Genomic DNA, 24,481 nt, shown 5'->3' with positions numbered 1-24,481 from the left:
GCAGCACTGGTCACATCAGAAGCCAGATGTCATTCGGTATCCACGCTCCCTTAGTACAAGGAGATCCAGACATTTGAGCAAGGATAGCTTCAGAATGTCAGTCAACCACAAATTCCGTAACAGGAATATAAAGGCATCCATTCACTCCCTCTCATTAATTTAACAGTTAGGCTTTGAACAATGCAACTGATTAACACAGTCATTGTTCTCTTATGTTTTGGCCTCAAATTTTTTACTTCTTTAGAGATCAGAGATATCTGAATACATAACAAACAAATGCTTCTGCAAAACCATCTCTGTAAAATGGAGTGGCACCAAATGTGCAAAATTAACTTTTTACTATGTCAAGAGAGCCACAAAAAATGCTAAGGAAAACAAGTCTATGAACCAGTTTTATTTTATTATTTGCATTTAACATGATTATACACATTCATGTGTCTAACAAGATCTGCACTGTTACATTAAAAATACAGTACAATAACATTCAACATGAGGTACTTCATATTTATATATTTTTCCTTCATAAATAATGCTGTAAGCTACTAAATTCAAGCACGCTGATGCACAGGTGGCTACAGTGTCTTGAATTAGCTGAGCTTAAACACCTTAAAAAACAACAGACAGTTCAGTGCAATAATTATGTAGAAATTAGACCATTTAAATACTATTTTAAAATATGCTTAAAGAATGTTACAATAGAACTGCTAGCCTAGTTCCCCTTGATCCCCAGAATTAACAACAAAGACTGCCAGATAAATTGGGAAAAGCATCTACGGCATATTCTGTTTAATAAAGTTGTGTTTATACGCTAGAGTTGCCTGCCTTGTAAGAACAATGGTTTCTAGCTGCAAAAGCTACAAAATTCAAGATTATCCAAGAAAATAAAGCAAAGGCATTAGCCTTCAATCCATTTTGCTGAAAATGCAGAAAGAAGGATAGGGCTTAAAATATAATTTTTCTTAATCTAAAAAGAGTTTCCCAATTTTACCCACAGCTCTTGGCCATAGCCATGCACATGGTGGGTATGTCGTTTTTTTGTTTTTTTTTTTTTTTTAAGTAACAGTAATATAAAACAAATTAGGTTCTTCCATACCCAGTGTACAGATCTCAAGCGGCTTTCACCCAGCAGTTTCTTAGGCACATGGAGGGCATCTAGCAGGAGCGCTGACAGTGAGTGGCAACGAAAGAAAGATGTTCACGCTAAGGCCAGCTATCACACCCAACTCAACAACCTGATAGGATGAAATTAATGTAAATTAACTCCCTTCTCCTCTGGCTTAAGACTGAGTGCCTTCTAATCAGATCTACCAATTTGCTCGGCAGCTACAAGTTACTGAAATGTTTAACCATGATTTAAAAACAAAATCCTTTGTATAAGTGTTTTTTTTGTTTCCACTGAAAATGTACCCTTTTCTTCATCAATGCTTTGCCAAAACTACTACCTGTAATTTCCCTAATAAGAAATGACTGTTAGATAATTTTGGAAAGTTGTCCTGGGAGTACTCATCTATAATCACCAGTAACAGCTTTTGATCTATGCTAACAGAAGCTAACAGACACAGGTAACGGCAAAAGTAAAACATTTCCCCTAATCCAGTGTTCTCCTCCATCAGGGAAGCCGGCCGAAGGCGACAAGCCCACATCTGTGGGTGGGGGAAAAGCAGCCCCGAAGCACAGTAAATAAGGGCAGTCACTCGGGGCCTTGCTGGGCCCAGCAGGGGGACTATTCCTGTCCCACTCTCAGCAGCCAGGCAGGGAGGATCCTGAGTCGGCGACCATGCTTGCATGCACATGGGTGCGCATGCACACACACACACACACACACACACGCACACCCCTAGACTAACCCCTGGCTCCAGACAAGCCAGGTTAGGGCTTGCAGAGCAGGAGAAGGAGGTGGCCAGGGACCACACTCTGGGTGGCGGGGGAAGCCATCTCAGGATGATACTGAGCAGAAAATCTGCCCAGAAACACATGGATACTTCAACTGGAAATGAACACACTGGGCACTCCAGGGTTACAGGCACTAAACCAACACAAGCCATCTCTGAAGGAGAATTTTTTAATGAGCTTTTCCTTCCTTTGTTTACATTGATATGGGCAAATAAGGAAGCTGGATGTGATGCTGATGTAATGAATATTAGCTATAATCAAGTGTGTCGCTCCAGATCATTTTTTCAAAACCCTGCAGGCATATATTGGCACTTTAAGATGGCCAGAGGCCATCTAGCAGTCCAGGAACAGTACAGAATTATAATGATTAAAGAAGATAGTATATGGTCAAAGAAGATCAGCTGAAGTGTATTTCAGATAAAAAAAATAATGAGTAAAAGTATCATCACATTTACATATAGTGCTACAAAACTGTTACTCCGTCCCTGTAAAGAAGTGTTTGGTCCTTTTTTAATGGGAAAAAGGGTAGAAGAACTTTATACAGTGCAATTTACAAAAAACAAGCAGACAGAGGGGATTAGAAGCTAAGTGGTGAGAAGAGTTTGGCTTTTCCAACTGTGTATGCTAATGTGGCATTAATTAAACTACCTGTAGTATGAGACATATTTAGGCTTCCTTTTTAAATAGTTTTAGTCTAAATTAGCAGGCCTACAACTTTTTTCTATTAATAAAGCTTTATAATTTAGTTACTTCTAAAGGAAGTGTATTGCAATATTTTGTTTTTTAAACACAAACACTAAATCTGCTCGTAGCAGAAGTCATAGCGCCCAATTCTTTATTTTCCTTTGAAGTGTTTAAAATGAAACAATTTTATGAATTTAGGAATTTTTAAAAAACAAAATCCTGAAATATCAACTTTAAAAGAAATAAAATAAGAGCCAAACATGACTACCATCTACATTCTAAATCACAACTTCTTACAAAGGAAAACATCTTTTAAAACTGTACACTGAGGTTTATCTGTTTTTTTCTGGAGGGGGAGGGTTCTGCTTTAAAATAACTCTAGATGTCATTATTTTAGATTATTTACCTCTATTCATTAAATAAAATATGAAAGAAAATCCTAGGTGATCCAAAATTGTCTTCAGAGGGACAAATCTGGAAGGTCAGTGGGGCACTTGAGAGAGCATGAAACCCCTCTTTCCCAAGTTTTACAGCAACTCTAAAAACTACATAGCCTAAGTAACTCGGCTCTTTTAAGCATCTAGGTAAAAGCGGAATGCAGGTGCATTTTTGCTCGTACATAATTTAAAAAGTTGAAGAAATTTTTAAAAAAGAAAACTGCCTACTGCTTCATTCACTGCAAATTACCTGCACTGATCAAATATCTGCAGATGAATTAATAAGCCTCAAGCAAGTAGGGACCAAATGTGCACCTCTAGCTCACACGCTTCAGGAAGTGAGTTTTCAAGCATAGAATATAAGTTCGGGGATCTGCCCTCCCTGTACCCCAGTGCCATTAGTGCTATCCGAGGAGCACTGAAACTGGACAGTCACTTTGCCGCACTGAACTTCCGTCATGCCTTCCTGTCCAAAGTAGCTGAGTTCGTTGCCATCCAGGATCACACTGGCTGTGTAGAAGGTGTCTGGCTCTATCTGCACTGGGTACTCAAACCACACGGGGAAGGTATTGCTGGAGCCATCGGAGAAGTACTTGCTCAAGTTCTGCCCCAGGACAACCCCCTGCCGCTTGAGTTCAATCTTGGCACTGTATTCTGCAGAGCCACAGCTGGAGCCGTACAGCCCAAAGCCAGCGATGAACACTCTTTTATCAACTGCAAACTGGATGCTGTCACAGCGACCCCGGTAGCGCCACTGATTGCTCCGATAGGCACACGACTGGAAACGGTGACAGCGCTGGGGAACCAGTCCCTTGCGGGCTTTACTCACAAACTGCAACTCGGGCTTTTTGGCTGCAGTGTACCAGAGGAAGATGTCATTGGTCTCGTTGAGAGTTAATACTCCAGACTGTGCAGCACCATTGGCAAAGTCATCAAGGGCCATTGTGGGTATGCGGATCAAGTAAAGTGCCTTTCCTAGGACTTTGCGTTTATTCTCAATGCTCAGGGCTAGATCTTGTCGCTGGCATTCTACTTCAGCCCAGTTGAGAGCTGCCTCAAAAACCACAATTTCTTTGGCATTCAGGGTTTCCCTGCGGAGGATACTTTCTAACGTCTGGAAGTCAATATCACAAAACCCCTCAGACTTGAGGGCTAACTCAGCCTGGGCGTCAATCACCTCCCAGCAACGCTGGGTCAGGTCTGGCTCTTCAAACAGGCAGCTCTGGGACAGCAGCACACAGGCGTTCTTGGCGCTCAGGCTGGTCTCCAGGAAATTAACACAGGCTCTGGCAAGGTGAGGGACAATGTACTTTTTGGCAGCATAAAGTGTGGCCAGCACTGTATCAGCAGCCAAGTCGATTTCATCACAATAAATATATCTGAAAGAAAACATGCAACACATAAATGCAATTTTTGCCAAACAGGCATACCTAACAGGAAGCGAAGTAACTAGTTTCAAGTTTGTTATAAGAATATCAACTTATATGACAGTTATTACAACATGTTTAGAGATTAAAGAAACATCTGAAATATAGTCATAAATTATTCATATTTCAACTTGTATAATGTAAGCTTGTATAATTAAAGACATTAACTTTCTGCTACATTCCAGCTTCTGCTTTATAAGCTACATTCAGTGACTTCCGAACAAAGATGGAAAACATTGGAACTATTTGAAAAAGTATTACATATTAGAGATCATCATTAGGGAAAGAAATACCAAAAGTCTGTTACACTTATTACATTATACGTAATCAAAGAAAAGTAGTCCTAGGGCTAGTGTCCTGGCGCAGTGGGTTAAACCACCACCTGAGATGCCAGCATCCTACATGGACATCAGTTCGAGTCTCTCAGATGCTCCACTTCCGATCCAGCTCCCTCCTAATAGCACAAGAAAAGCATTGACAGATGACCCAATTATTTGGGTCCCAGCCACCCAAGTGGGAGACCTGGAAGAAGCTCTTGGATCCTGGCTTCAGCTTAGCCCAGCCCTAGACATTGTGGCCATCTGCAGAGTGAAGCAGCAGATGGAAGATGTCTTTTTCTCTTCACTCTCACTCTCTATTTCTCTGTAACTCTCATTTTTAAATAAATCTTTTAAAAAAAAAGCTGTCCTTAGGTTGTGGGAGCAGCTTATATATCTTTTACTATAAACATTTTTCTGAACATTCAGGTAAAAATGAACATTACTACTATAATGTCTGGGGCCAGCACTGTGGCAGAGCAGGTAAAGCCACTGCCTGTAGTGCCTGCATCCCATACGAGCACCAGTTCGAGTCCTGGCTGCTCCACTTCCAATCTACCTCTCTGTGGTCTAGGAAAGCAGTGAAGGACGGCCCAGCTCCTTGGGCCCCTGCAACCGCAAGGGAGACCTGGAGGAAGCTCCAGGTTCCTGGCTTCAGATCAGCCTAGCTCCAACCGTTGTGGCTATCTGGGAAGTGAACCAGAAGGAAGACCTCTTTCTCTTTCTCTCTGCTTCTCTGTAACTCTTCCTTTTAAATAAAATAAAGAAATCTGTGAAAAAAATATTATAGTATCAGCAATGACTGCATACTGATGTTCCTGGATTTCTCCTGAATACAAAATAAAACCTGAGATTAGAAAAGTATTTTTCAAATAATTCTAAGTGCAAAGGATTACCAAATATGGACTTCAATGGTTACTTCCAGTGATTTTTACATAGAATCTAACAACTTTGTATCTATGTTTTTTTAACTCTAAACTCTGCTCTCACACGTCTTTTTTTTTTTTTTTTTTTTTTTTTTTTTTTTTAAGATATATTTATTTATTTGAAAGGCAGAGATACGAGAGGTGGGAGAGGGGTTAAGATCGATCTTCCATGCACTGGTTCACTCCCCAAACAGCCACAATGGCAGAGCTGGGCCAATCCAAAGCCAGGAGCCAGGAGCCAGGAGCTTCTTCCAGGTCTCCCACGCAGCAATCGGGGCCCAAGCACTTGATCCATCTTCCACTGCTTTCCATGTGCATTAACATGGAACTAGATAAGAAATGGAGCAGCCAGAACTCAAATCTGCACCCATATGGGATGCCAACACTGCAGGTAGAGGGTTAACCTTCTATGTGACACTGCCAGTGCTGTTCCACACATTTCTCTTAACTTCAGAATTAAATAAGACATTATTTCCAAATATATTTGATTTTTATTCAGCACACACATCCAGCTCCTAACTTTAGCTTCCTGCCAATACATACCCTGAGAGGCAGTAGTGATGGCTCAAGTAACTGGGCTCCTGTCAACACATGGGAGACCTGGACTGTGCTCCTAACTTCCAGCTTTAGTTCAATCCACTGCAGGCTATTGCGGGCATTTGGGGAATGAACCAGCAGTGACCATGAAAAGGCCCTCTTTCCCTCTCAAATAAATTTTAAAAAATAAAAACAGGGAGGCTTAAACACATACTATTTCTGCACTTCTATGAACTATTCCTGTTTTAGAGATGAGACACTTCCTGGTGTTCTGGGGGACCAGGGCAGTCTCCCAAAATGGTACATAAAGGTAGATCTCATCTACTTCCCTTACATTGCGATGGCTGACATAGAGATAGTGAGAATTACATATGGGTGAAAAATACTGGTAACACCTTTAAATTTTTCTAGCTTTTCTAAGTTTCCTTTAGTTCTTGAATGTCACCTTGGCAAAACACACTTAAGAAATTAGAAATAACTTTCATAAGAGAGTTCAAAACTTTCTTTGCAAACAAAAAAATGTCCACAGTCACAAATGGGACTTCTTGCCCACAGGAAGCCTTTCTCTTTTCTAATAGGCTAAGCCAGTTGCTATTGGCAAAGACACTAAACAAGATACTTCAGCTCAGGGATGTGGCAACACGGTCAGCACTTGGTGGCACTTACCTTAGAATAATCAACTGAGCAGTCATCCTCTTTTCTTAACAGCCCTTTTTCAAGTAGTACTGGCTATTCACAAAGGACCCAGGAGGAAGGAAATATGGCCACCACTATCTCCACTAAAGCATGACTGCAAATGGCAGCTCACTGCATTTCTAATTCTTGCCACTTTACAGGGAACTGCATGTAAAATTTTAAAAGCTGTATGAATAAATGCTCTAGGCAATGCATCTGTGAGAAAAGATACTTGTCAAATGATGAAACAAATGACTTCGGTGAGATGTAATTCTCTGCCATTCTTGCCCATATTTCCTAATTATGCATGTATCTGGAACAAAACATACAGTACTCCACTTGACTGCAGTGAAGCCAGAATGCTCAACTAGAGCTGCGTTCTCCTCACCAACAGATAACACCAGATGCAAAAAACTGACCTCACAGGTCAGGTACAATGGCACAGACTTCTAAAAATTCCCAAAGGTTCAAGTGGCAGATTCGTCTATGTTTTGCTACTTTACAGGTTCACTGCCTTTAATTTTCCTATATTTCATGGTCAAAGTTCTAGTCAGAAACAATTAGATTTCAAAACTATAATATGAAGAAAAAATAATTTAAAGTTCTAGAACTACAATACTGATTTCCAGTAGGCAGCAAAGAATGCACGTCACCATTTTAACCATTTGAGGGGTTATTATCCAACTTTTTGACTCAGTGGATAACTTTTTCAACATTTGATTTATTCCAATGAAATGAAATCACTAGAGCAGCAGATACCTTTAACTCTGAAATACTTTGTGTGAGAATAAGGATTAAGAAAAGTCACATAAAGATTAATAAATGGATTTTAATCATGATAGACTATCACATTGTCTAGCACATGGTAAAGAAGCTGATCTAAATTACCTAGTTAACATATTTGGGAGCCTGCAGAAGATCTATTAGATACAAAACTACTCTTTAACAAATATGTAACATGTCATAGTTTTGTATTTGTATATTATCAATTAAAGTTCTCTGTACAAAACCACATGAAACTACAGGAAGCTTTTCATGTCTTTAAAATAATATCAAATGCAAATGTTTCTCATCCTTGAAAAAGTATCTGATTTTACCTAAGAGGATGAAGATAGGATTATTTTTATATTGTAAAATGAGGACTTGCTGTTAAAAGACAGTAAGTCTTAGAAAACTTAAATTTCCCAACTGGTGATATTTAAATAAGTATCTAATTACTAGAATTGTGAAGTAAAAACCTATTTTTTTTCTTTGAAGACTTCTTACACAATGCTTTCTAAAGAACATCTTTGAATAAATAATGCTTAGACTGAAAAGTTTTTTTTTTAAGTTGTTAAAAATCAAATCACTATACCTGTCACTTGTCCCAAATCCTATGTCAAGGATTATAAATGCCTGCACATCATTCCACATGCTTTCCACTGAAACCTGGACAGATTTTTTTATTTTTTTTCCCCAAAAAACATTAACAAGGTCTGCAGCACCACCTTTCTTCATCAGAGTCTCCTTTTCTGCTACACAGAACTTATATTTAACTGAGAAGCCAGCAAAGTACAAATACAGTATAAACAAACTCTTTCCTAACATACAAATAATGCTTACTTCAGCATAGCGAGAAAAGCAGCAGGTTCGACATCTGGTATACGGATTTCATCTTTGTCCTCAGCAAGTTCTCCGTAAAACATTGCATGGAACACAGAGCTCCCAACAGCTAAAACATACTGTGGAAAAACGGAAATCTTATTTCATGCACTAAATTGAAAGCATTTTCAGCAAACCAATCCAGAAAAACAACTCTAAGCAACCAGGGTTAGTAGACATAGAGTACCTACATCTGTTCTTCTGAAAAAGCCAAGGTACAGGGTTATCTTGCCAGGGAAGCATAAGACATTCACAGAAAACAGTCTTTAGGCTGCTAATTATCTCAAGGCTTTAGGAGATTAATGCACAAGTTCCCTCATTATGAAAAAAATATAAGCTTATCTAACTGACTTCCAGGAGAAGAGTAAACATACGACTTTCCCAACCTGTCACAACAACTTCTCATGACTGGAGAGTGAGAGGGCATGTTTTTGTGTAAGATATAAGGCAGTGCAGAAGGAAACAAAGAAAAAAAAAAATAAGCATGGCTAAAGCCCTTTGGGGAGGGTCCACTTTCTGTGTAATCGAGTGAAACATGCACTGCCTGCCCCAGGCAAGGCAAGTTCCCACACCAAGTTCCAGGCTCACGGAGAGGGTCCCTCTTTGTGAATCTCAGGACTAAACCCATAATGCAGCTGTTGCTTACTTTGTGTCCTGGCAACCGCTGAGTCCCACCTGGCGGCCCAACCACAAAATGTACATCTGCCATCAAATCATTATTGAACATCACCGCATTTCTATAAACAGAGGCAATTCATTAATTCACAGAGGCCAGCATTTTTAATATCCCCTTCCCCAACATACAAAACCCACAGAAGATTTGCAAGCTAAGCAACAGTTTAGTAACTTCAAGGCAAAACAAATATTCTAACTAAACAACTGTGTTTTTCATCAGTGCAACCACATGGTCAGTAATTAAAGTTAAAAAAAAAAGTTATACAAACTTTTCACAAGGTTAAGGGAAAATAAAAGCTTTCTATATTTTACGGCCCATAGACACATCCCTGTCACTTAAATGTTACAGCTTGCAAAAACATTTTTATCTAAGAGGAAAACAGCTGTACTGTTTTGGAAAAGATACAAGGCAGTTTTCCATTACCAATAAAGCTTCTGGGAAAAAAGGAAACCTAATTTTGCGCTACAATACATTACAGGTTGTGCAAAAGCAGAAACTTCAACACAGGAAAACTTTTAAAGTAAATACACTGGCGCGGCACTTACCTTTCTCTAATGGTGGGATAAAGACCTTGCCAATTTGGGGCTGGGATAAGGTTGTTGTTGCTGAGATTCTGCTGGTGGTACTGCTGGACAGTGGTGCTGCTGGAGTTAGCTGGTTTTTTACGGGGGAATATATCAGCAGCCATCTTCTTCTTCTTTTTAGTCTTTAAAGTAATTATTTCATAACAAACTGGGGGCAACTTGCTGCTGCTGCTGCTGCTGCTGCTACTGCTGCTGTTGCTGTTGCTGTTGCTGTTGCTGCTGCTGCTGCTGTTGCTGCTGCTGCCGCTGCTGGTATTTGCTTTCTTCGAGCTTTTCTTGGACCTGTTCTTTACCGTCTCTGGAAGCATCAAGAAGAAGGTGAGACATTTCATGTTCTTTTCCTTGTCATCTACCATGAGTACAGTATGTCTCTCTTTATAGCCAGATATCCCAAACTGGTTCGAACATCAAGGCAAAGAGGCTAGCCCGAGCTAAGATGTTAACAGAAACCAACAAGCCGATATTTTGCTTCTTTTCTCAGCCAGGCAAGGTGACCTTTTCACTATGTTGAACAGAAACTGGCTTTTAAGTTTTATCCAGTGCTGGATCTGTAAAATACATCCCCTTCATGATTCCTGTTTTTCTTATTTGTTCATAACAATAACCGTTTCCTAGATCACCTGAAAATGCTACACTGAGCAAAGACGACAGGCACAGAGCTGTAGCACTTGTTTTCTGAATTAGGCTAGCAAGATGTGCTGGAGCCGAGCGAGTCTGTTGAGCCGGCTGAAGTTGTGTGGTGAATGGATCGGAGGAGAGTAGGTATTACAGCCCTGCAGATGGAGTCAGACAGCCAGTGCTCTGAGCCAATAGCTGAAGTCACCAATCATGATTGGACCAAGCAAAACAGTGACACCTATTGTAACGTGCATAGTTCTGATATTAAAGGAACAGCGCTGTATTCTTTTGACTACTGTATATTTAAATAAGATAAACATATGAAATACATTTGAAAATAGCAAGGGAAGAATTTACACCCACAGATTTCACTTCAGTAGATGTACATTTTTTACCCAAACAGGATCAATTAACAAAGGGTAGGGACAGATATTTACTGTATATTTCTAGTAAAATCTTTTCATAAGCAGCATTTAATTTCAAATATTTCAACTACAATCCTCCAGTCTGTAAGCTGAAAAGGATTATTAATCATAGCAAAACCATACTTAACATATTCATTATAGCTTATGAGGGAGGGATGCTATTTTTATTTCTTTTTCAGTCTCTTTGAATGCAAATTCTACTCTAGTGCAAAAGAAGTGAGTTAAGGCTATGTTTAGTTTACCTATCCATGTTTGTATAGTTCCTAAAATGACCTTTGACAGGAGTCTGAGGTAACAAAATGCTGTTAATTAAACTAATAGAATGCTTAGTTGCACTGAAACATAAGATAAATTCTAAATGTAAAAAAAAAAAAAAAAAAAAAAACACACACAAGATTCAAATGAGACAAATTTGGTAATCAGTGTTTAAAGGCTGTAATTCACTAAAAATATGTCAGATGGGGCCCTCTTCCAAATCTCAAACTCCAATTCAGCTCTTACAGCGACACTGAGTCTTGTCCTAAGTTTAAAGAATATAATCCACAACTTCTAACACAGAACACAGTAAGGCCAATCAAAATGATACATCTCTGATGCTGCCTAGTAAAATGCAAACATGTTCTCTCTACTTTGAAATCAGAGGAATATAAGTTACTGCAAGGTTTCATAAATGTAGATCCTCCAACAAGTTCAGCTTTGGTAAGTAAAAATAAAACCCCACAAAAATGCCTGAAACAGGTTCTACTCATGCTTATTTTCTGGGGAAAGGGGATATTGAGAGGACTTAATCTTAGCCTTACTTGTCTGCATTACTCTCATTTGTTAAAAGCTTGTGTGCTATCCCAATCTAACGCACTCCTCAGGACCACAAGTCTGCTTGTTACAGAACAGCAGTCTGAATAATGACTGCCTGACAAAGTGAGGGTACAGCAAACGAGAGCTATGATTTTTATTATCATTAATAATCTACTGAAGACAATACACCAGAAATCAATATTTAAATCCCTAGAATCTTACATCACTATACTGAACCAGGGAATAATATCCTTGTTATGGTCATCATCTTTTTTTTTTTTTTTTTTAAACCATTGGCAAAGCCACTGCAAAACATAATGTATAAGAGAACCATGGTCTTTAACACAAGGTTACCCACCCCATTTTAGACGCACCCTGAGTGCTGCTTATTTATTACAATGATCATATTTCTAATCACAGGGCAGACATCTATAAATATATGCTCCAAATCACCTTCAAGCACACTTTAATGCACAATGTTAGGAAGAGAGAGGCAGCACGTGCGCATGCGCTGTTGAATCCAGATTAAAAAGTACATGCAGATAGCCATGAAGAAGAAACAAACAAGCTTATCTTTGAGCTAACTACTCATAATACGATTAAAACCAAAGGATTTTTCTCCTGTTCAAATACCATGCACTTTTTTACTATCTCTCTCCTCAAAAAGCCCCCACACTGGGCAGGTCCTTCTAACTGGGATTAATCTCATACATATTTCTGACAATCTACTATGAGGCTTTTCAGGTCAGAAGTAATCAATCAGAATGGAAAGGCAACCAGCCTCTTTGCAGATGTATTAATAATTGGCAGCTGACTGAGAAAAAATTGAAAAACACAAAATTGAGACACAAGAACTCAGAAGGCTTTGTGGTTTTTATTTAATTTGCATATAGCTCAACACCCATCACCAAGAAAGCCTCCAAAAACATGGTTCTTAGAATCACCAAATTAAAAGGGAAAGGAACACGTATGTAGTAGTTTTAGAAAAATAATTTAACACTTTTTAAAATGCTCTTTCTGAAATTAAAAAGTATGGTTATTTGGAAAATTAAGTTTGGTACAAAAGCTTGAAAATACCCATTAAATGAACTGGTAGTACGTCTGAATCACCAAGAACAGTGCTGAGGAGGGGTATTATCACTAAAGGTATCTGGGACTGAGGAATGGGGCTGTTTACAATCAAGGCAATGAGAAAATTACCTGAGAAAGATCCTTTCTTAACACAGTAATGAGGCAGGTAAGACAGGTTCCTGCTACTGAAAGGTGCAATTCAAACATCAGCAGCATCTGCTGGGAGCTGTTAGAATCCCAGAGTCTGGATCAGAACCTGCACTTTAACATGTCCCTTCACATCACCTGGACGGCACTCAAGTTTGAGAAAACTTCATAGAGGTAACTAAGGACTGTTATATGCTCTTTCCAATGATCCAGTATCAGTATCTGGTGCTACAGTTTGCATTCAATTCTCAAGTGAATCGACCAGTAAATCAAAATAATTTAATATGGTTTTGACATAAAACTTAACAACCTCTCATATTTTGTTCTAAAATTCTGATTAGGTCCTAAATTTTAAAATTCCAGGACCTGGGTATGCAGAGAGCCAATGGAGAGATCTTTGTCCAATCTCTAAGACTATTAAAAAACCCAGATTATCTTAAAGGGAAATGAGACGATTTTAGTGGGGAAAAATAAAAGGATTAAAAAAATGCCAAGAGTGATGCAGATAAACCACTTAATATGTTTACATAATCTACTTCCCAATCCTATTTTCAAAAATTAGCCATGTGGTGTGGTAAAAATCAAGTACTCTGGTTAATTCTGACTGGGCCACTTAAAAAAGGGAGAGGTGGGGATTGAACAAACCCATTTAGCCTTTAAGGGCATCCATTTCTTCAGCTACAAAATAAAGAGTTTTGTAAATAGACAAGTTTCTCAAACTCCACACCAAGAAAGGCATTTTGCATTCTGACTTAGTACTAACACACATAAACACTTGAGTGCACATAAATCAAAAAGAGACAGTTGAAACTCAGTCCTAGCATGTTGTGATGAGCTGACATTTTCTATTTCATTCTTCTTTCTTGTCATTTTAATGTTGGTTTTAATGTATTCAATTAATATAATGACCACAGTTTAAGAAACATGGCCCAGGGGGTATCGCTGTGGCGTAGAGGGTTAAAGCCCAGGCATTGTCAGCATCCCATATGCGGAAAGCAGTATAAGATGATCCAAATCCTTGGGCACCGCACCCGTATGGGAGACCCAGAAGAAACTCCTGGCTTCGATTCAGCTCAGCTCTGGCCATAGCGGCCATTTGGGGAGTGATGAAAAGAGCAGATGGAAGACCTCTCTCTCTTTCTGTAACTCTGTCTTTCAAATAAATAAATCTTAAAAAAAAAAAAAAAAGAAAGAAAGAAATGTGGTCCAAATGATTTGTAAGGGCATTTAAATTTTAACACTTCAGTTTCTTTTCTATCAAGAATTTGGACCACAGACCCGAGAGACAGGAAGGTTAACACTGCATTGACTTTGTGGGATCTGTGAAAACCCCTAAAATTGCCTAAACATTTTTTTTCTTATTTTTCTTGAAAGAGAAACGATCTTTCATTTGTCCTTTTGAGTAATCCACAACTCAAAACACAACAGGCTGGCGCCGCGGCTCACTGGGCTAATCCTCCGCCTTGCAGTGCCAGCATACCGGGTTCTAGTCCTAGTCGGGGCGCTGGATTCTGTCCCGGTTGCCCCTCTTCCAGGCCAGCTCTCTGCCGTGGCCAGGGAGTGCAGTGGAGGATGGCCCAGGTGCTTGGGCCCTACACCCACCCCATGGGAGACCAGGATAAGTACCTGGCTCTTGCCATCGGATCAGCACGGTGCGCCGGCTGCAGCGCACTGGCCACGGCGGCCATTGGAGGGTGAACCAACGGCAAAAAAGGAAGACCTTTCTGTCTCTCTCTCTCTCACTGTCCACTCTGCCTGTCAAAAAAAATTTAAAAAAAAAAAAAACACACACACACAAAATGTTATGAAAATACCTGAATATGCAAAACGATAGTATTACTCTGCTTTCTGCTTTCATTTCTACAGTCTACTAAATACAAATTATGACTTCTATTCTCTCTTGATTAAAGATAACGACTTACAACTTCATCTCTTGAGTCTATAACCTAGAAAATATCAGCCAGTAGGCTGAAGGACAAAAAAGGACACCAGCCCAGTATCTGTTGTTAAATTTTATCCCTAAAATTTCTTTCCAACTAGCATTCTAATACTTGTTTCTACAGCTCCTAAATTTTATAGCTGTTTGAGACATGGTCAGTCTGTCCAATGAGGTAAAAGGTCAAGAAGTCCATCAATCTCTGATTAAAGTATTCCAAAAACACAACATGCTAATCATGCATTGTATTGGAACAGTGTCGGGCATATACAATGTGAGCAAGGTTGGGAACCATGCTCAAAATGTTAGCTAAAAGTGAGCGTCAGTTGATTTTACAGCTTCCAGAAAACAGAATCACTATTAATTATTTTCATTCAGTTTCACTAACAAAATTAACACAATTTAGGCTTAGATCATCTCTTTCACTGCTAGAAAGTCTGCCATCCAACCTGTTATTTATTTACATACATATTCAGTTTGAGGAGCTGAGTGAGGTTGGACTTGAAAGGGACCTTAGAAGTCAGTTAGCCCCATCTCATCTATAGATAAGGCTGGAGGGTGTATAAAGTGTAAGGTGTTTGTGAAAAGTTCACAGTTAAGTTGTGGAGCTCAGCCTGGTCTAGAAGGCAAATCTGCTTGCCATGGTCTGTTTGTCACACTCTCATTTTTACCCACAGTTACTACCCCACATTCTTAGAAAAAGCTCTACTTTTGTATGTCTAATCTACTGTCTCAGAAAAATGTATATGAACATACACAGGCTGTAGTGTGCAGGGGCACACTACAGGACAGAATGCTGAAAGGAAACTTTCTGGAAAGAAAAAGAGAGGAACTCTAATGGGAAATAAAATTGCTGCTCAAAAACAGAAGAGGCTCTTCAGGTAAAATGAAAGTCAAAAAACTAGCCATTCCTGGTGAACACCAAATTCTAGGTCAACAACTAATAATGCTAGCAACTCCTGTTAAGCTTGCTCTAACTTCTTGTTTGGACTTGTACATGGTTTACTACAATACACCTAAAAAACTATAGCAGTGAGGTTAAATGAGGTTTAAGCCAGGTAAGGTGGAACCACTTCCAAAAATGACAGAACCCTAACAGAGGAAAGCACTTTAACCTGGTAAGTCATAATGGACTAATGTTTTGTTTTTGCCTATTTTTCCTTTTAATAACTAAGCAAAATTTATGCTTGTAATTTGGGAGGTACAAAAATAAGCTGCAAAATGTTGGTGGGCCCTAAAGATAGCAGCAGCTGCTGGAAAATAGACTATATGCTTTCTAAATTTGGAAATAAATACAGAGTCAAGCATTGGCAGCATGGCATAATGAAAACAGCAGGAACCAAGAAGAGACCTTAAGATCACTTACTTAGCATGAGTGAGCCTCATTTGTCTCTTCTGCTAAATGGGGCAATTATATCCAGCTCACCCCTCTCAGGTTTATTGCAATGGCAAGATTATATGTTTGTGAAAGCACTTTGATAAAAATTGAGAATACCCTAGAGTTAAGCACTACAGAGACAACTGTACCCAAAGCAGGAAACATAATTTGTAATGCAGTCATTCAAAACACAAAATCCCAAGATTAACAGGGCTACCTGTCCTTCCACTCTTCCCGGCTGCACAGCTACCAACATTTCATTCCATCTTCATGACTTGCTCTAATCCCACCAAGGGCCAAGCAGGTTCGAGTTGCTGGGAATCTTACTCGGATTTTGCAGATGAGGGTCAATAATCAAGATTTGCTTTGTGTATTTTGATCAGGTCTTCACTCAATGTTTGAATTCTGAAGCATTATTTCCAAATGTGCACTTAGAACACACATTCCAGTTTGGGTGTCTACTGTGGGTTTCAAACTTCCATGAGGCCCTGTTGCACCTTGCTCCTGAGTCTGAAGCCACAAGAAGTCTGGCTAGAAACCAGGCAATGTCTACATTAGCAATTCAATTTGACCTCTCAATTTAAATTCTAGCACCAAGAAGGTGACTAAGATAAGCAATTTGGGTAAGGCATGTCTCAGTGCTGTCTAAAAAAGGCTTAGGTTCATGATCAGTTTCACTAAGTCACCTTCTTTTTACATGTGGACTCCAATTAACCATGAATTGTATTGTAGGTTTACAACAAAACACCCGAAGTTTGAATGTGACAGTTCTCAGAAGGTAGGAAAATCATTCCTTACAATTATTTGAATATGGGATTTAACAAGATATTTGATGCTTACAGCTCTTTTTTTTTTTTTTTTTTTTGGACAGGCAGAGTGGACAGTGAGAGAGAGAGAGAGAAAGGTCTTCCTTTTGCCGTTGGTTCACCCTCCAATGGCCGCCGCGGCCGGCGCACCGCGCTGATCCGATGGCAGGAGCCAGGAGCCAGGTGCTTTTCCTGGTCTCCCATGGGGTGCAGGGCCCAAGCACCTGGGCCATCCTCCACTGCACTCCCTGGCCACAGCAGAGGGCTGGCCTGGAAGAGGGGCAACCGGGACAGAATCCGGCGCCCCGACCGGGACTAGAACCCGGTGTGCCGGCGCCGCTAGGCGGAGGATTAGCCTAGTGAGCCGCGGCGCCGGCCTGATGCTTACAGCTCTTAAACATACTGTGTCTCAGTGTGCACTCTGGAACACTGAGCAACTCATCTACATCCCAAATTATCCTCTTTTATACGCTACAGTTATCTTGAAAAGGAGTAAAATCTATCATGTGATACTCTAAAGATGACTATTTAAAGAACACAACTATAAACTATTTTATAAAGTTTAAGATATTTTGATTAAAAAATGTAGTAACTGCTTTTACATACTTCAGATGATTTCATTCTGTTTTCTCATGTCTAAGCGCTGACTACAACATAATCTCATCTTTTCCCATTCTCAATTTCTAGGATTTAAAAATTTAAATATTTGTCAGAAATAATTTAGTTGACATACTTTTCTTTGCATATTGTGATTATGACCAATACCCATCTAAAACTCTACATGTAAATATACGTATCACATTTTATTGATTGTAAGATTTATTTCCCCTCCCTCATTTTAACATTTATGAAATTGAGTTGTATCCTGTACTTGATGGCACCTCATTAATTTCACTATTAGGTATTTTTCCCTTTCTTAGTGGTACATAAAATAATGGCATGTTACCATATAGTCAGTTGAAATAAGACATAATTTAACAAAAAGAAAGCAATCTCTTCTTTAGGTTGGTTAATTATTCTCTTAACTAGGAAAGAAGATGGCTCAGAATTCTGGCAGAACTACATTGAAATAATTGAGTTTTCATCAGTCATTTGATAACATACAACATCACAATTCTCAATTGAGACTGCTACTGTAACAGTGATTGGTATGGTAGAAAATCTTTTTAGAAATCTCAAAATGAGAGCTTAGTTCCAAAAATGATACGAATTCCATCATTAATGTTTTTCTAATACTTCGTTATGGCATACTATTACACACATATATACATGGACCAGACTAGAAGTCTGTAACACTCTGGGTAATATTTACCAAAAATATTTATTAATCTAAGAGTAATACCACTTTATACATAGGGTAAATCTGGTGCTAAATGATCCTTAGAAATAACTGTTTACTTTCAAGCAAATACAAGTCTATATTAAGATGTTAGTTTAACAGGGACAAATATTATCTATATTACATGATCCTGTTTGTGTGTGTCTGTGTGTACATGTACTTGAAAACAATTAATTCACATAAATGTGAAATCAAATAGGCCTGAAAGGAAGCTATTCTAATGCAACAGTGGACTTCAACAGAACAACCTCGCCCAACCACTGCTGTGGTTTTCTTCAGGCAATCCGTTGAATTTAGATGACAGAGGAGGAAAATACCATTATGCTGGTCAAAGAAAAAATATTTCTAAATATACATATGTGTACACACACACACACATAAAACTTTCGTTGGTGGTATCTTCTTTTTCTGGTATTAGCATGATAATCACCAAGAGTATCTCCATAATCAGATCACCAAAATCCAAAGCCCTTCTCATTTATATACTTAATCTCAATTAAATACTTAGCCAAAGAATATCTTACTCTATTTAGGCAAATCACCCTTTAACAATGAATGCATAGAATTTTTTTTTTTTTTTTTTTTTTTAGGAATCCAATCCCTAAACCAACAGATAATCTGTGTACATCCTGATTATAAGTGAAGTGTCAGAGTGTCACAGTCAAATTTCTCCAACGTCCAGAACTCTTAGTGAAAAATCCGTACAAAAAATTGAAAAAAAAAATCCAAATACAAGTTATCCAGATAGGTGCCACACTCTCAGTCACCCAAGGATGATAAGAAATAAATGTTGCTTTTCTATCCTTCAATTTACAACCTCCCTCTCCACCACCAAAACAACTGAATGATATATACTGTCTTGGATATTAAATTATTCTCACGACAGAATGAACAGGAAAGATTTAGGAAAGGCAAGGCCAGAAAAAAAAAAAACTTTCCAAACTCACTTTGTTTATTTTAGCAAAACTACATAGGAAATCCAATCACAATTTTATATTTTAACTATCTTACACACATCCACAATGATCTCAATTAACATTTAATGAAACGCCTTCCTCCATTTTACCTTGTATGTGAATAGAATAAAATATAGTTATTCCGGGCAAACAATACAAGATCTAAAACTAAGGGGTCTGCTATCCTAAGCAAAGTCTCAGAAATTCCACTGTGGGAAAACACAAACATCCAAGCAGTCATAAGGCCCCTTCTCATTCAATTTCTAACTTCTTCACTACCACATGAAAATGAAAAAGGTAGTCACACCTCTATAATAAGTAACATATAAAAAATTCAAGTAGAATTAGAACCCTGTGACAGAAAGTTATTATAGAAACAAGTTTCTGGGGGCCAGCGCCGTGACACAGTAGGTTAATCCTCCCCCTGTGGCACTGGCATCCCATATGGGTACCGGTTCTAGTCCTGGCTGCTCCTCTTCCAATCCAGCTCTCTGTTGTGGCCTGGGAAAGCAGTAGATGATGGCGTAACCCCTTGGACCCCTGCACCCACATGAGAGACCAGAAAGAAGCTCCTGGCTCCTCGCTTTGGATCAGCGTAGATCCGGCCATTGCAGCCATTTGGGGAGTGAACCAACGGAAGGAAGACCTTTCTCTCTCTCCCTCTCACTGTCTATAACTCTACCTCTCAAATAAATAAAATCTTAAAAAAAAAAAAAAAAAAAAGAAACAAGTTTCTGGCAAAAACTCAAAATCCGTTCTGTTTTTAAGTTCAAATTTAAAAATGGTTTATGCTACTGTTAATTAGCTTTAAGTACACAATTCCCTGTAAATGTTGTTGTGAAGGGCCCAATATAAAGGCACAGCGCACCAAAAATGTTGGCAATCTTAATCAACACCAAGTAACGTTCAGAAACGCCCTCTATTTGCTACAAGAAATAACAATTTGGCACTGATAAAGTATCCCTTTGTTGCTTCCATTTCTCATGCTGTTGTAATCAGAATAAAAGTAGAGGAGGTTCTATATTTAGCTTGATCTCATGTGTCAAGACTAAGAAAACAGGGTTATTTCAGAAATTCTAATAATATATTTAGCAAGTTTTTTTTTTTTTAAATAAAGAGTGACTATCCAAATAGGTCAGTGACTGAACTGTCCAAAGGTACAGAATAATCTAACTGTTCATTACATACTGCTCAAGTAAGTTGCACTTAGAAAGTCAGGACTACTCACAGAAATATATTCTTAAATTTGGGATTTTCCCTCTCTGTATCACATGATGATAGGCAAACAACATTTATGTGTGGACCTTAATTATAATAAGCAGACAAAAAACATTAAAGTCAAAATACATCTTCAAAGAGTAGCAACTCAATCATAAGTTAACTTTTTTTAATAATACATAGAGAAGCAAAATAACACAGAGAAGCAATCATTTCACCAATATTAATATCTACATGGATTCACATAGATATGATGACTGGAAGACCAAGAAGTTTCTGAAAATGACGATCAAAATTTATATCTGAGTCAGGTGTGTATAAGGATTTCACTTGCCAGCTGTAGGGATGCCATGATCCACTAGGAAGGAGTTCATATGGGAGACCTGGTTGACTGAAGCATTTGTTTAAAGTAACATCCTCTTGTAAAATGTAAAATATAACATCACAAAGGAGATGAAAAGAGATATTAAGTAACACATGGCAAAATCTTAACTATGCCCTGGGATCCTCTAGGACAGAGGCTATCATGTGAATTCAGGATGGTTTTTCTACATGCAGAGGAATGCAGATCAACCATCTCTCCAGGAAGAAGAGAAACTGTCTCAATTTTTCTCAGTAAGTGGAAGCTACAGGTCTTGCGATGAGTGAGGAATATCTATTACCTGGATGTGCCTCAACTTAACTCTTTTGATATGTTTTCTTCATTCACCCACCCTGCCTACAAGACTATTCCCACATTATCACAGGGTTCACTAATTTCTGCCATTTTCAATGCCCTTTCTTCCCTACAATCCTGTCCATCAAAACCCTACCCATCCTTCAAGATGTAGCCCAGAGTTCCCTTCAGCAGGTCCTAGTGCTTCCAGCCTGTACGTGCTCAACTGCAGTACTTGCTCACATGCTTATCTGGCATTATGTGGCCTGATTACAGTGTGTGTTCTCTGAGGACTGCATCTTGTTTCTTCAATAAGATCTAACAATGCCACACCCACACACCTGGCTTTCCATGGTTACGTAAAAGGCAGATTCAAGCCCAACACTTTCAAGTCCAATTAGCACTCTAGATCACATTTATGGAGTGCAACTGGTCCTGGAATAAAGGAGTCAGCGACCAAGGTCCACAATATTTCTAATTGTCTCAGATACAAGCTTAGACCAGATACAGTAGCAAAAACTCTAGACACCTATTAAATGTGCCCCCGGGCTCTCCTGAACATGTCTAAGCACAAAAGTAATATATAATACAACATTTATCTTGCAGTTAATCCAAATGAAAATGCTGAAGCTCAACTTAACAGCAAGCTTCCACATGCACTCAAAGTAAGATTTTGCTTCATCAGAACTTAAAATTTAATGTAATGTAGATATTCGCAGAGAAGTGTGGGTTAACTAGGAACAAGGATCAGTTAACAGGACAAAGCTGCCTTTATCAACCAGCCTCACTTAATTCATGGCCTGGCATATTTATTTATAACGTCAGTAGAAAATTTCAGTGATTTAATGAACTAGAATGGATGATAAATTCTCAGTAATTCAAAGGAAAGGAGGTAAGCAGCCATATGAATAACCCAAAAAAATGGATAATTCAAATTTTTTTATGTAGCTCTGAAATGCATTTCATCTAAACTTGACACTGAATCAATGAATTTCTACTACATTAGATACACCCAGTCTTCAAACAAAGTAATGAAACAGGGCTGTGTGTACATGCAGTTAAAAAACACAAACCTGCCCCACAAACCAACCACAGAGCTAGGCTGGGCAACGTCACCTTTTCAAAGTCCTGTAGAACAACAGCACCAGTAGGAAAGTAGACAGATGTGTGTATGTTTGTGTCTCCATTCAGTAAGATCCAGATTATGAATGAATCAGGTATGTGTTTTCAGAAAATAAGGAATTCTCAACTTTTATCCAAATATCCCCTCACAGTAATGGAGCTGGTAGTACCTGCAGTGGAATGGAATACTGCAGCCACAGCTGGAAAGTTTCTTGCCAGGCCGGTGTATTTATGAAAGCAAGTGTACACCATCAGCCATGATTTTAAGAATTATTAGCAGTGTTGAAAACAAAAACTTTTAAAAATCAGTTTGAGCTTTGTGCTAGCCAATTAAAAAAAAAAACCTAAAACTGAATTTTTGGAAAAAAAAAAAGAATTCAACTGGTTATAAAAGTGTATTTCTAGGAAGGTAGGATGAATTAAATACATGATTCAAAAGTATTAAGCTATTCTGAATTTCAGTAGTTAAGAAAGTATTTTCAGCAAGCACAAATGACTGAATCCCTTTGCAACCTCCCAGAGAAGTCTGGCAGTGATGATGCAAAACCAAAAAAATCTCCCAGGAGGGGTCATTTGCTCCAAACAGGAAAGACAGGGTTTTCTCCAGGAGCTCCAAAAATGGAAGGCTTGGTCTACAGCCTGACTTCGTGACTTGCTTTTCATGACTGATATTCTTAGTTTTTAAACCATTTGAAGGTCAGTCACCCCATGGACCCTGAACAACTCAAAGGAACACCCACTGAAGGACCAGTCTAATCACCTTATCTTTTCCATTCCTCCCCATCCACACCTGGATGATGAGGATTTAGGCACAACCATGGAGCGCTCTGGGGGGATGCAGGTTAGCTACCATGAATTCCTTTGCTACAATCAATGCATTGCTTCATGCGGATTCTGAAAGATGCAGTAAAAATTTTGACTTTGTTAAACCTCAACCCTTGGGTACACACCTTTTTTAACATTCTGTATCATGAAATGGGAGGTACCCATAAACACTTCTGATGAAACTGAAACAGAATGGTTACCTTGAGGAAAGAAAGACTTGTGCAATTGTGTTGTAAGACAAACCAGAAGCCTTTTTTCTTGAAACATCACTGTTATCTGAGAGAATAAGCAAAGTAGCTATTCAGACTTAGGTATTTGGCAGCATTTTCTCAAAAATGAATGAAGCGAGCCTGTCACTTTGAAGAAAAATTGTCTACTTATTGCTGATGATAAAATTCATGACTTTAAGTAAAAATTAGAATCCTGGAAACTTTGATTACACCAGTATGAGCCTGACAGCTTCCCAAAAGACTATACTGATGAGAGCAGTGATATTAAACAAACGTGAATTTTTGATAGCAAACAAAGAAATGTGTCAGCCTTTGAAAGATCTGTATAATTCAGTGACTCCATGTTTTCTAATAATGCAATTATGGTGCAAAATCATACATGTTACTGATAAAAGATCTATCCAAACACAAGTTAGACCAACAGATTATACTATAACAGAGGCACAAAAAGTTCACTGATATGACTTTAGATTCCATGTGACAATCAGCTTGTAAGAAACTAACAGGATCCAATTTTGGTATCAAACATCCGCAAGTATCTTTTTTTTAATTTTTTTAAAATTTATTTATTTATTTTGACAGGCAGAGTAGACAGTGAGAGAGACAGACAGAAAGAAAGGTCTTCCTTTTTTTTCCGTTGGTTCACCCTCCAATGGCCTCTGTGGCCGGCATGCTGCTGCTGGCGCACCGTGCTAATCCAAAGCCAGGAGCCAGGTGCTTCCTCCTGGTCTCCCATGCGGGTGCAGGGCCCAAGCACTTGGGCCATCCTCCACTGCACTCCTGGGCCACAGCAGAGAGCTGGACTGGAAGAGGGGCAACCAGGACAGAATCCGGTGCCCCGACTGGGACTAGAACTTGGTGTGCCGGCACCGCAGGCGGAGGATTAGCCTATTGAGCCACGGTGCCGACCCCACAAGTATCTTAAAAGGTTATTAAACTATTCCTTTTTTTCCAGCTTCTATCCTGTGTAAACTCAAATTTTCTTCGGATGCTTCAATGCAAAATTTTGAATATTTCCATTTCTACTCCAGTAAATACCAATAGATGAGACTGCATAACGAAAGTGTTTCTGGGCTTTTCAAAACTTTAAGAGGGGCAGGAGTTTTTCATAGCACTTAGGATGCTGCTTCATATAGGGAAGCCCAAATCCCACATCAGAGTGC

At 38.9% G+C, this 24,481-nt stretch overlaps 1 protein-coding gene across 5 annotated transcripts in view; it reads right to left on the bottom strand.

Annotated features, from left to right (window-relative positions):
- BTBD3 (BTB domain containing 3) overlaps window positions 1–24,481 on the bottom strand; it is a 510,994-nt gene that overhangs the window by 474,753 nt on the left and 11,760 nt on the right. For 2 of the 5 annotated variants that reach the window (XM_008256376.4, XM_008256375.3), the window contains exons 2-5: window positions 9,759–10,095; window positions 9,184–9,274; window positions 8,499–8,617; window positions 380–4,393 (exon numbers count right to left, since the gene is read on the bottom strand). The exons of 1 other annotated variant lie outside the window; for it this stretch is intronic. In XM_008256376.4, the coding sequence (XP_008254598.1) occupies window positions 3,361–4,393; window positions 8,499–8,617; window positions 9,184–9,274; window positions 9,759–9,901 (1,386 nt within the window). In that variant the 5' untranslated portion in view covers window positions 9,902–10,095 and the 3' untranslated portion in view covers window positions 380–3,360. Of the gene's footprint in view, window positions 1–379; window positions 4,394–8,498; window positions 8,618–9,183; window positions 9,275–9,758; window positions 16,043–24,481 lie in introns of those variants that run through there. 2 more of the 5 variants (XM_008256374.4, XM_051845375.2) reach the window with 2 other exon arrangements.

This window comes from Oryctolagus cuniculus, chromosome 11 (assembly GCF_964237555.1).
Source record: "Oryctolagus cuniculus chromosome 11, mOryCun1.1, whole genome shotgun sequence".
NCBI classification, from domain to species: domain Eukaryota; kingdom Metazoa; phylum Chordata; class Mammalia; order Lagomorpha; family Leporidae; genus Oryctolagus; species Oryctolagus cuniculus.
The sequence above is the reverse complement of the archived record's forward strand: the minus strand, read 5'-3'. Positions and strand labels throughout refer to the sequence as shown.